The following is a 13,250-nucleotide window of genomic DNA, read 5'->3' as shown; positions in this document are numbered from 1 at the left end:
TGAGATGCTGCCTGGCCTGCTGTGCTTTGACCAGCAACACATTTGCAGCTAATTTTATCTGATGATCTATCAATATGACTTCCTCACTGATTTGTCTGGCTTCCCCTTAAAAAACATGTCCAGATTACTTACTTCAACTACATTGTATTGGGTAAAGCTCCACATTCAACAAATTCAAACCATTTTCTGGTCGAAGCAGTTTCTTCTCAATTCCAGGTTAGACTAGGCACTCTTACCTTTATTGGCTTCCCAGAAGTGAAAACTTTTTTATTGTTTTTGTTTCTAAGTCATAGGCATAGCTGGCAAGGCAGCATTTATTGTTTATTCTTAATTTCTCTTAAGAGAGCAGCGAGTTCACTTCTTGAACATATTACAATCCTCACAGTCGAGGTAAACCCAGAAAGAGGTAGCTCCAGGATTTTTGATCTTGTGACACAGTGAAATCATTGTTTACTCCATCTTCCCGTCAAATACGGTGGGTCTGTGACATGGAGAGGGATCTTGCAAGTTGTTTCTGAAGATGCACTTGTCCAGGCAATTGGGGAGTACTCCTTTACATTTCTGACCTGGCCCTCTCAGATACTGGATAGGGCCTGAAGAATCAGGAGGCAATTTACTTATAAGAGAATTCCTAGCCTTGGACCTACTCTTGTAGCCACAAGATTTGTGACTGGATTAGTTCAGTTTGAGTAAAGATTACACTCAAGGATGTTAACAATGGAGACATTAAGCAATGCTAATACCTCCGAATGTCAAAAGACATTTAGATTTTGCCTAATTGGAGGTGGTCATTGTTCAGTGCAAATGTTTCAGCTGTATCCGAATGCTGTTCACTTTTGTTGCATTAGACACAGACTTCTTCAGTAACTGAGGATTTGCGAATGATACTGAACGCTGCAATCATTAGTAAACATCCCCATTTCTGCCTTTACGATGGAGTCAAGGTCATTGACAAAGTAACTAAAGATGGTTAAGCCTAGAGTACTAAACCACAGTGCAGAAATGTCACATGATCAAAATGATTGGCCACTAACCTAACACAAACTTGGTTCCGATGGTATGACTTCAACCAGTAGTGTTTTCACACCACCCACCACCCATCAAGTTCAATTCTGATAGGGTTCTTTGATGCCACATTCAAATCAAACGCTGCCTTGATATCATTGACAATCACTCTCATGTTATATCTGAAATTCTGCTCCGTTCTCCATTTTTGGACCAAAGATGTAAAGTGGCCCAAAGATTAAAATAAAAGATCATAAAGAATATGAGCAGGAGTCATTTGGCTTACCTAGCCTGCTCCATCATTCAACAGGATCATGGGTGAGCTGATTGTGGCCTTAGCTCCACTTTCTTGCCTGGCTTCAGAACACTTGCTTCCTTTGTCAATTAAAATATTTCTGGCTCAGTTTTAAATGTATTCAATGATCCAGCCTCCACTGATCTCTATGGAAGAGATTTCCAAAGACTGACAATCCTCAAAAGAAGTTCCTCTTCATCTGTCTTGAATAGGAAACCCACTAATTTTAAACTGTGTCCCCTAATTCTCCATACCATGAGAAGAAACGTCATACCATGAGAGGAAACGTCATCTCAGCTTCATCTCTGTTAAGGTACCTCAGGAATATGGGCCCCAGGCTTTCACACAAGACAACTCATCCATACCAAGTAAAATGGTTCCAATACAGGAATATCCCTCCTCAAGTAAGGAGACCAAACTTATATAGAAAACATTTGGACATCTCATCAATGCCCTGCACAGCTCCAACAGCATTTCCCTTTTATACTCCATTGTCCTTACATGAAAGGAAACATGTCATTTGCCTTCCTACTTACATGCTGTGCCTGCATGTTACTTTTTTTGTGACCTAGATCGTTTTCTACTGCAGCATTCTGTCATTTCACATTTATATAATATTCTGTATTTGTATTCTTTCTGCCAAATTAGACTATCTCATTTTCCCACATTATACTCTAACTGCCAATTTTTTTACATGCTGAAATTAACTCACCAACATTGCTTTGCAGCCTCTTTATATCGTCTTCACAGCTTGCATTCCTAACTATCTGTATCAGCAGCAAATCTGGCTACATTAACAGTCTATCCATTGACCTAATAAATAGTTGCAAACCGCATGTACAGTCCCATGAGTGAACGACAAACTGTTCAGAGGCTGTGATTAAGGCAAAGTTGGAGCACTCCACAGGATGTTACACTGCGTGCCACATTAAAGGTGCTCCTAACTAGCACGTGTTTGACCCTAAAAACGGATGTCTGGTGGAACAATCACCATTCCAGAGTCTATGGTCTCATTTCAAACAGCAATGACTACTTCCTTCCGCAAATTTCTATTAGTTGAAAAATTGATTTGAATAATAAATTGGGTGTTTATGCTTCAATATTCATTGTAAATTAAATATATGGATTAATTAATATATAATTAGTCATTGTCCACAGAGGACAGGAGGTATCTTTCTCCAGCAAGCGGTTATATATAGTTCGAAGGAGACCACTCCACAAAGTGTGGCGCAAACAAGGAGATAGAACCTTCATGAACTACCAGAATTAGGGGTTGAACCTGCCCTTATCAATATTGTTCAACATTACACTTCAGCTAGAATTAACCGAGCCCCACAATATTTAAATGAACACTACTTTTATCAATAAAAACAAACAAACAGTTTTTGGTATAGCTATTTTTGCAACCATATCATTCCTCATCAGAAACAATAGCTGCTAACTTCCTCAAATTAAATCAGACCAATTAAGTTCTAGTCAAGATCTGCATAAGATTTTAAAATCGGAAATTGGTTAAATGAAATTTCCACTGAATTATTGTGGTTGTACATTAGTGTTTGATCCACTGTCCCATTAAGGAAAGCGGTTAATTTGCTTTACAGCACCCAACATGACTTTTCACCTAAACAAAGCCAATTAAACACCCATCCCCCACCCTGAGGAGAACAGTGTAGTTTTGAAGGAGGAGGAAGAAATCTTCGACATGCTGAAAAACAAGTTTGTTCATTTTGTGCCAGGAAGGAAGTTTGAATGCAACACAATTTTTGCTGGTCATTTTATATTTAATCTGAGCAGAAACTCTTTTGCACACATGACTGGTATCTATCATTGCAGCCAGTATGAAAGAGGAATTCAGTGAGGAGAGTGCTAAAACAGCGAGGGAAATAAAAGCCTCTCATGAAGGGTAAAAAAAAGTTAGAAGTGAAACATGGAAATAAATGTACTGATCAGATGAGACCTCCATTTTGCATATAATGAGAGTCAGGCCTGTTGTCTCATTTGTCAATCTCACTTTTCTTTGACCCCAGCAGTTGTGTTGGGGCTGACCATATCAAGAAATGTTAAATTTAATCTACTTGGAGCCTATGTACAAACTACTAAAAACAAAATAACTTCAACATCAGAAAATATGTCATCATCTGGAAACAGCACCTTTGCAATGTGTGCTAGGAAAATTTGTGATTATTAGAACATGACATTTAATATGCTTCATCTTTCTGATTCATTTGCAATTAGAGACCTATCCAACATCTGCTCGGTGGCAATTTAAAGCTGGGAATCAAGTTAACTGCTTTGAGACTGGACTTCAGTTATCATTTGGGAGGAAGTCACATCTTAGACAGCTGCCAGCCCATCAGATAGGCCAGCACTCGGCAGCTCCACCACTCTGATGATTGGGGAAAATCTAGGGTTGCAGACTCTGAAGAGGGTGAGGGATCAAGAGCCCCAAAGGTGTGTTAAGGCAGGGCAAGGAGATAAAAACTTTGGGATATGGACTCCTGGGACACACAAAGGAACTGACAAACTTTATTTATGGTGTGTGCCTCTCCTACCACAGGTACAAGATGTTGACAACAGCTGGATTAGGCTCTTCAACGGTCACCAATTAGCCACTAAAAGGTCTCAATTTGTCGAAGACAGGGTAGCCTGCCCGAAACCTTCCTCTATGTAAAAATTTCAGATAGGTTGGGGGCAGAAAAACCCCCAACTGGACTTTTTGTAGATTTCCCACCTTCAAGACTGTTGGCAGAGGGTGAGCAGCATAAAAACCATCCATTTTATTGAGACAAATTACACCAAGTAACTGTAAAATAATGTCATTCATTGTCATTACTGCGAAAACTTTGGGGACTGGGTAGCAATTTCACACAGCTTTGTTTTTGAAATGAAATGGGACAAGCCAAATTGCAGGGACTCAGCACAAATACAATGGACCAAATGGCCTCCTTCAATGCTGCAACTATTCTACATTTTGCTGCTGAAATTTTACAATGGTGCATTTTAAGAAATTCTACAGTGGAAAGACAAATTCCTGACCAGATAGTTCTATTGACAAAATCAATAACCATGCAATACACTATTTATAATTTTTGTTCACCAATAACAGGCAGCACAGTGGCTCAGTGGTTAGCACTGCTGCTTCACAGCACCAGGGACCCAGGGTTGATTCCGGCCTCTGGCAACAGTTTGTGTGGAGTTTGCACATTCTCCTTGTGTCTGTGTAGGTTTCCGCCGGGTGCTCTAGTTTCCTCCCACAGTCCAAAGATGTGCAGATCAGGTGAATTGACCATGCTAAATTGCTCTTAGTATTAGGTACATTAGTCAGAGGGAAATGGGTCTGGGTGGGTCACTCTTCGGAGGGTCAGTATGGACTCGTTGGGCTGAAGGGCTTGTTTCCACACTGTAGGGAATCTAAATAACTGAAAAATCTGTATTCTGATCCATCTTATCCTCTCAACTAAACACAGATCTGTAAATTGCACAGAATCACAATATATATTTACTATACCTAAACCAACTTTCCTTTTCTACAAGATCAAGAACACTTTTGAAACATCACATTTAAAAATTTGAATTGTAATTACCACTAAACAATGTGGCAAAGTACATATTTTAACAATGCAGTTCTGTCTTCTTCAGCATGACATTTTTCCTTTGGTGCTTACCTCGTGACTTGGGTTCTTGTATTGAAATCAAGTGACCTCATGGACTGTAATACTTCGACACAGCCCATATACTGGAAAAAGAAAGAGGAAAATCAGCATGAAAAGTTTTTTAAAAATTAAATTCTTAGTGATCATGAGCGCACAATTTTTAATTTTTTTTAAAATATAAATAGAAGCCATAAAAACAGGCAAACTGCACCTTCATGAGCTCACATGCTGAAGCATTGATAGGGCACAGGACTCCTAATGAATCCCTTAAACTCTCAGAAAAAGCCACAGTTGAGGCTTCTCCTAAAGCAGAGGAAACAAATAGAGTGGAAGATGAAATTCGTTTAACTGATGTGAAGTCCTAAAAAATAACGTGTTTTCCCTTTAGTTTTAGTTGGGTGTACAATAAAGTGGGTAAAATTGGTGTAACTACACTTCAAAGCATTGAGACATTCTAAGGTCATAAAAAGCTTTTAGTTTGTGCTAGCCATTGCTTTCACCAACAGGGAAGACATTCACAATGACCTCAAGGTGCTCAGCTATTCACTGAGTTTCTTCTGCATAAGCCTAGACACAGCAGAACAGGGACTCTATTGTATAGCTTCAGTGTAGGTGGTTTGAGCAGCTTTTTAGTCTAAAAGGCTGTAGGATTGCTCTCTCCCGAGGTCACCTCAAGCCAAATGAATTGGGAACAAACTGAAAGGAGAAGATTCAATTTTCTCCACTGTCTTTCTGGGGAGGAAAAGAATAAAGAGGTGGAACAGAAACTGGATAACACTGGGTGGAGAATATATCAATTCTGTTCTGTCAGTAAACACCACTAATAAACAAAGCGGTAAACTGTTTGCCTATTTCTAAGCTTGTAGTGCCACCAAGGGATTTAGGAATACTCGTCCTGGCTGCACAATACCTTAGGGATGTTGGTGTGCCCTATTGTCACCTCCCTAAAAATCCACTTCTAATAAGTGAGGCAACTATAGAGGGTCAGCAGAAAGCTTGCTCTGTTAATTGAACTGAAGCTAGAGAGACCAGCCTTGGGACTCCTGTCTGGAGGCACACCTTGGTACTGAAAGCAGTCTATAACTAATTTCTACCTCAGAGCTGGTAATGAATTGGGCCTAGACACTCAATATCTGCCACACACAGTCGCTTTAGCAGGATGAGGGGCTCGAGGATGCAAAAGTGTGAACATCTAAATGTGCACAATGCTTCATGTTCCATATTGAAATGTTTGCTTTTATTACACACAGAGCATCTCTGGCTCGGTCAGCCTTTATTCCCCATCCCTTCTTGCCCAGAGGGAATTTTAACAGTCAACCACATTGGCTATGGGTCTGGAGCCACATAAGGCCAGACCAGGTAAGGAGGAGTCAGATGGATTTTTCCAACAATCCACAATGGATTCACAGTCATCATTAGACTCTTAATTCCACCATCCACCATGCTGGGATTTGAATCCAGGTCCCCAGGACATTACCTATGTCCCTGGATTAACAGTCTAGTGATAATACCATGAGGCCATTGCCCCTCACAGCCAAACCCATCTAAAAACCTGACCAAGAAGAACACCAAGGTGAGTGATATTGCCAAGACATTCAGCTAGAGGGATTACATGAGGGGACAGCACAAGAATCAAAAAGTTTGAGATCATCAGTCCAGAAACTGAAAGACAGGCACACTGGTTAGAACCTGCTGCTTAAAGATTGCAAAATTCTTTTCAGCCTGGAATAAGTTTTCTTGCAATATAAAAAAAATTCTCCGCTATAGTGTTGTGGAAGTGTTGCACTGGCAATGAACAGCTTCCTCCAGCAAAGATCCTCTGGGTGGTTATTTTATAGTCAGGGTCAGTAAAGGACACAATAGTATTTGTCAATATGCCCTCAAGATTAAATTTTATACTGAGTCTGGATATTTTGATTGAACTTCACGAGATACAAGCTCCAGGAGAATTCCATGGCTGAAAACCACACCTCATACAAAACAATGTGTTGAATGAACGGCAGGTCTCAACCTCGAGGAAGCAACACTCTAGTAAATAAAGTGCTGTAGTAAATAACTCTTTTAAATGAGCCATTTCCAGATTCAGTCACTATGACCACCACTGCAACAGTCCAGATCATTCAATTCTCTCATTTCCTCCCAGTATACAGTCACCTAATCAGTCTAAACAAAAAAAAACTTATTCAAAAGCTATTTGAATATTGTTACACACCAAACATTTTGCATTTAAGACAAGGGTGAACTTGAATTTTTTTTTAAAGGTCATTGCAAAAACTATTCTTGAGAGACAAACAAGTGGTTTGCCATACAAGTCAATTACTTTTGCTTCTTCATCTTCACAGGAAACAAAGGTTATTCAGTATGTGAATCATTCTTTGAGGTTATAATTAAATCCAACCTAGTGTCTCGAGCTTGATGAGGGCAGAGTAGTTGACGTGATGTATACGGACTTCAGTAAGGCGTTCGACAAGGTTCCCCACAGGAGACTGGTTAGCAAGGTTAGATATCATGGAATACAGGGCAAACTAGCTGTTTGGGTGCAGAACTGACTCAAAAGGTAGAAGACAGAAGGAGATGAAATAGGGTTGTTTTCCAAGCTGGAGGCCTGTCACCAGTGAGTGCCACAAGGATCAGTGCTGGATCCTCTATTTTTCGTCATTTATATAAATGATTTGGATGTGAACAGAGGTATAGTTACTAAGTTTGCAGAGGACAGCAAAATTGGAAGTGTAGTGGACAGTGAAGAAGGTTACTTCAGAGTACAACAAGATCTTGATCAGGTGGGCCAATGGGCTGAGGAGTGGCAGATGGAGTTTAACTTAGATAAATGCAAGGTGCTGCATTTTGGAAAAGCAAATCAGAGCAGGACTTATACACTTAATGGCAAGGTCCTAGGGAGTGTTGGTGAACAAAGATACTGTGCTGTGGAGGTTCATAGTTGCTTGAAAGTAGAGTTGCAGGTTGATAGGATACTGAAGGAGGCGTTTGGAATGCTTTCCCTTTATTGGTCAGAGCATAGAGTATGGGAGTTGGGAGGTCATTTACAAGGATGTTGCCAGGGTTGGAGGTTTTGAGCTATAGGGTGAGGCTGAATAGGCTAGGGCTGTTTACGCTGGAGCAGAGGCGGAGGGGTAACCTTACAGAGGTTTATGAAATTATAAAAAGGGGCATGGATAGCATAAATAGACAAGGTCTTTTCCCTGCGGTGGGGGAGTCCAGAACTAGAGGGTATAGGTTTAGGGTGAGAGGGGAAAAGATATAAAAAGGACCTAAGGGGCAACTTTTTCACGCAGAGGGTGGTGTATGTATGGAATGAGCTGCCAGAGGGAGTGCTGGAGGCTGGTACAATTGTAGCATTTAAAAGGCATCTGGATGGATACATGAATAGGAAAGCTTTAGAGGGATGTGGGCCAAGTGCTGGCAAATGGGACTAGATTAGGTTAGGATATCTGGTCGGCATGGATGAGTTGGGATGAAGGGTCTGTTTCCATGCTGTACGTCTATGACTCTACGAGCTACTGTTCTAGGAGACAAGAAAGTATTTTAAGTAAAATCAATATATTGTTTGGAATATAAATTATTCTGGAAGACAGTTGATCTCATCTCTGACTCATCCCAGTTACAGTGGCATAATTGGAAGATATTTGCATTACGCACCTCTGACATTCAGCAATATCTACATATTCATTGGAAGCAGGCTGACTTGATCACTCTGCAGGGATACGGGGCAGAATAGTTGTGTAGCTGGTCAAGCAAATCAGAGGTTGAGTGTTCAGTTCCAAATATGTCAAATTCTAAAACCAAATGTTTAAAAATTGTTATTTTGCGGGTAGTGATCAGAAAGAAATAAAAAACGAATGTGAAGTCTTTTGGATTGCTTTTAAAAAAACTGTAGCCTCAGAAGAATTTAACAGTTGGTCTTCAACAGGGTTTGGGAAAAGGTGAGAAATGACTCAATTATCACTTTTTCACAGCAATAGTACGGAAGTGTCTCACTTAAAAGGAATTCAATTGCATTGTGTATGAAGTGCTGTTAGTTTATTACTTGCAGGGAACATTCACTGAAAAGATCATACAAAAACAAACTACCTCTGTCCAGTATGACCTACACATGAATCCAATGCCTTGTGGTTCATTGACACTTAATATCCTCAAGTGTAGAGCTACATAAGTACTTCATAAAAATGACTACTCAGCAGCAACAAGGAATGGGGAAGTTAAAACAATCTGTTGTTGTATCCTGAGAAGTAAAACAAAATGATCCAGATTGTGCAATTTTCAAAGATGAAATTACAGGCATATAAATTAATTGATCAAATAATTGCCCAATAACAATAAGTTCTGTATTAACATGACTGAATTCACATAAAGCAGGAGCAAATTATTGCACATGCTGGAATCTGGACTGAAACAAAAACAAAAGCTGGAGATCACAGCGGGTCAGACAACATTGTGTGTGTGTGTGTGTGTGTGTGTGAGAGAGTGAGTGAGTGAGTGAGGGAGGAGAGAGAGAGATGGGGGTGGGGAGAGAGGGTAGACAGATCCATCATGGAACACCTTCTTCCATGTAGCTGTTTCTTGGACCAGCACCTCAAAACTGACTGAGCTGGGAGAACTGGCCAGACCCCTTTTATTGTCCAAGTTTTTTTTCTTTAACTGGAAGGCATTTTCAAGTAATTAAACCCAGACTTTTCAGAATTGCTGCTTTTATAACCTCTCCGAAAAAAAAGCCATGCACAGCATGGCCTTGTTGATGGAGCAGCATCATCAGAACTGATAGATTTGATGACAAAGGTAAAAAAAAACCCATCAGTACAGCATAAATTTTGGCTTGAGCTAATTGGCCAGAATGTGTGTTGTATATTCCATGTAATCCAATAGGGAATGAATATGTTGCCAAGTTTGGGGGGATAAAAAAGTAATGTACCTAAGCCAAGCCAACCTCTGCTTTGGTATACCCTGGAGGATCAATCATGTCATGTCTTGAACTGTTGCTCCATCACACTGGGCTCAAAACATTAACTGTTTCTCTCTCCAGAGATGCTGCCAGACCTGCTGGGTTTCTCCAGCATTTTCTGCTTTCAATTCAAATTTCCAACATCCATAGTGTTTTGTTTTTACTTAAACAAAATAGCACCCATTAAATGTGTTAATTACTTAGCAATGCCTAAAATACTTCAACTCTCTGGGTGGGAAGCTATTGGGATCAGATTAGAATGGTGATTTTATATCACACTTCCATATCTCTATTTCACTGAAGAGTAAAACTGGGGAAGGTGTACAACCAATGCTCTTGATTTGCCTATAGAGTTAGTTAGTTTTAAATTATTCCAGAATTTGCAAGAGCCTGTTGATAATTTGCCTTTCCTCCTTTTTTTTTATTAAAAACTTTGAATGAATCATAAAGTTTTTCTGTGGTTTAATGTTTAATAGCCATCTCCACAATCAAACACAAATTTTCATATAATTAAGCAATTTCAAGAGCAGTTAATTTTTAGTTTTCGATTAGGGTCTGAAATTCCTGAAGCCCTGTCAAATCTGAATGTAACAATCTCCTTAACAGGAATCTGCTCAATAATGACAACTGGGTTAATGGTTATTCAAGTGACTTTGGAGGAGACATTTATAAAAATGTCTGGTTTGGACAATCCTATCAGGAATCACCAAAATTGGTGTCTTTCTAATTTGCCGTTTGAACACTAAGTCAAAACAGACTAATTGTACCAAAACAAACCCCAAAGAACTGTGGATGCTGGAAACCAGAAACAAAAAATTGTTGGGAAAACTTAGAAGAGTCACTGGACTCGAAACATCAATTTTTCTTTCTCTCCACAGATACTGCCAGACTTGCTGTGTTAGAGTCAGAATAGTAGAGATGTACAGCATGGAAACAGACCCTTTGGTCCAACCCATCCATGCCGACCAGGTATCCCAACCCAATCTAGTCCCACCTGCCAGTATCCCTCCAAACCCTTCCTATTCATATACCCATCCAAATGCCTTTTAAACGTTGCAATTGTACCAGCCTCCACCACTTCCTCTGGCAGCTCATTCCATACATGTACCACCCTCTGTGTGAAAAAGGTGCCCCTTAGCTCTCTTATGTCTTTCCCCTCTCACCCTAAAGCTATGCCCTCTAGTTCTGGACTCCCCAACCCCAGGGAAAAGGCTTTGCCTATTTACCCTATCTATGCCCTTCAATTTTGTAAACCTCTATAAGGTCACCCCTCAGCCTCCGATGCTCCAGAGAAAACATCCCCAGCCTGTTCAGCCTCTCCCTATCGCTCAAATCCTCCAACCCTTCTTGACTATTTTCTGTTTGTGAGATCAAACGTGCATAGACTTTGTCTATATTTCCAGCAGAACATGATGAAGTCAAGCACATCTGCATCACAGATCCTAGCATGTTACATGCACTTCTATCAATAGTAGTATATTGGTTTGTGGATGAGAGTTTTGCTGGATGAAATTGCCCTTCCAATTGCACATATTCCCAGGCTATTTACATACACAGGAGAAAATGAGGGCTGCAGATGCTGGAGATCAGATTTTACAGGAGGTATAGTTAGCAAGTTTGTAAATGACTCCAAAATTGGAGGTGTAGTGGACAGCAAAGAAAGTTACCTCCAAGTACAACAGGATCTTGATCAGATGGGCCAAGGGGCCAAGGAGTGGCAGATGGAATTTAATTCAGATAAAGATGAGGTGCTGCATTTTGGAAAGGCAAATCACAGCAGGACCTACACACCTAATGGTCATGTCCTGGGATTATTGTTGACCAAAGAGACCTTGGAGTGCAGGTTCCTAGTTCCTTGAAAGTGGAGTTCAAGATCAATAGGATAGTGAACAAGGTGGATGATATGGCCAATATTTCCTTTAATGGTCAGTGCGGATGGAGACGTGGCTGTGGAGGGGTCCAGGAAGGGGATTAGTGGTCCGCGTGCACTTTTGGAATATTGTGCGCTTTTCCAGCAACACATTTTCAGCTATTTACATACATAACCAAAACGTCAGATGACCTCCAACTTCAGATTAATCTTCTCGGTCAATGATCAGTGCAAGCTGGATGCTGAAGATTGCAGTCATTGACAAAACTGCGCAGCACATCCTGACTCTCAACGTCAAACTTTTTTTTTCTGACTTCATGACACACTCAAAGGGTATCAAGGGAATTCAAAACTTGAAAATAGGTTTTTAAAGAGTAGAACAGTTCAATGAAAATGACATTCCATTGAAAGTGACCAAGAAGAAAAAAAAGCATAACCAGCTAGGCAGATTACTTTCCTTGTTAAAATGACAAACCAATGGTAGATTGCCTAAAACAAAATAGGAGTTTGGATAGGCTACACTAAATATCATGATCCAAAAAAATAAAAGCAGTCCAGCCGATAACATGGTCAACTGCTTAATATTAAACATCATGGTCAACAACTTGGGACCTGTGAGATGCAGAGTTGTCAACCTGTGATTGCACAGAAAATCAACACTGAAAACTATGAGAATAGAGACTGTTTGACACATAACCTTAGGGACGTCAATAGTCATTAGTGATTTAAAACTCTGAGTAAAGAAAATATATTGACCATTTGTCAAAATTCTGTGCAGTAGATGATTGCATACAATTGTTGCAACATGATTGGAAGACAGATCATGGTAGTCAACTTTTGCAAGAATTACCGATATTACATACGAAAATACATATGCATTAAATAATGTTAATATAAAAGAAATTTTACCACGTCCTCAGGTATTTTGTCCTTCAAAAAGAACAGATGGGGCCCTACTGATACAGTCACTGGATTAGTAACCCAAAGGCCCAGTCCAAACACAGTGAGGACGTGGGGTTCAAATCCCATAATGGTGTCTGGTGGAATTTAAATTCAAATAATAGAAGAGAAATCTGAATTTGAAAGTTGATAACAATAATGATGACCATGAAACTTATTGATTGCCATGAAAATCCATCTGGTTCAGTTACGTTTGAGCGAGAAATCTAGCCAATGTGACTTCAGGTCCACACCAATGTGGTCAATTCTTAAATGTACTCTGAAATGACCAAGCAGGCCATTCAATTCAAGGGCAATTATGGATGGGCATCAGATAGACATACCAAGAAAGAATAATAAAAAGGCTCTAGGATTCATTAGGTCTCCCCAGATTATCAACAAGTCAATTTCATCCAGCATCAGAACTCAAACCTACCTGGTATTTCCTTGACTCCATTCATACCAAATCTCTATGTATCCAAAACCAACCCCTACACTAACCGACATTTTAAATACTTTTATCCTTTCAAG

At 39.9% G+C, this 13,250-nt stretch overlaps 1 protein-coding gene across 4 annotated transcripts in view; it reads right to left on the bottom strand.

Moving 5' to 3' along the window:
- LOC132834136 (SHC-transforming protein 1-like) overlaps positions 1-13,250 on the bottom strand; it is a 137,020-nt gene that overhangs the window by 67,887 nt on the left and 55,883 nt on the right. For all 4 annotated transcript variants that reach the window (XM_060852769.1, XM_060852771.1, XM_060852768.1 and 1 more), the window contains one exon: positions 4,966-5,036. In XM_060852769.1, coding sequence (XP_060708752.1) covers positions 4,966-5,036 — 71 coding nt within the window. The remainder of the gene's footprint in view (positions 1-4,965; positions 5,037-13,250) is intronic.

The sequence above is a fragment of the Hemiscyllium ocellatum genome, chromosome 39, assembly GCF_020745735.1.
Source record: "Hemiscyllium ocellatum isolate sHemOce1 chromosome 39, sHemOce1.pat.X.cur, whole genome shotgun sequence".
In the NCBI taxonomy this organism is placed as follows: Eukaryota; Metazoa; Chordata; class Chondrichthyes; order Orectolobiformes; family Hemiscylliidae; genus Hemiscyllium; species Hemiscyllium ocellatum.
The sequence above is the reverse complement of the archived record's forward strand: the minus strand, read 5'-3'. Positions and strand labels throughout refer to the sequence as shown.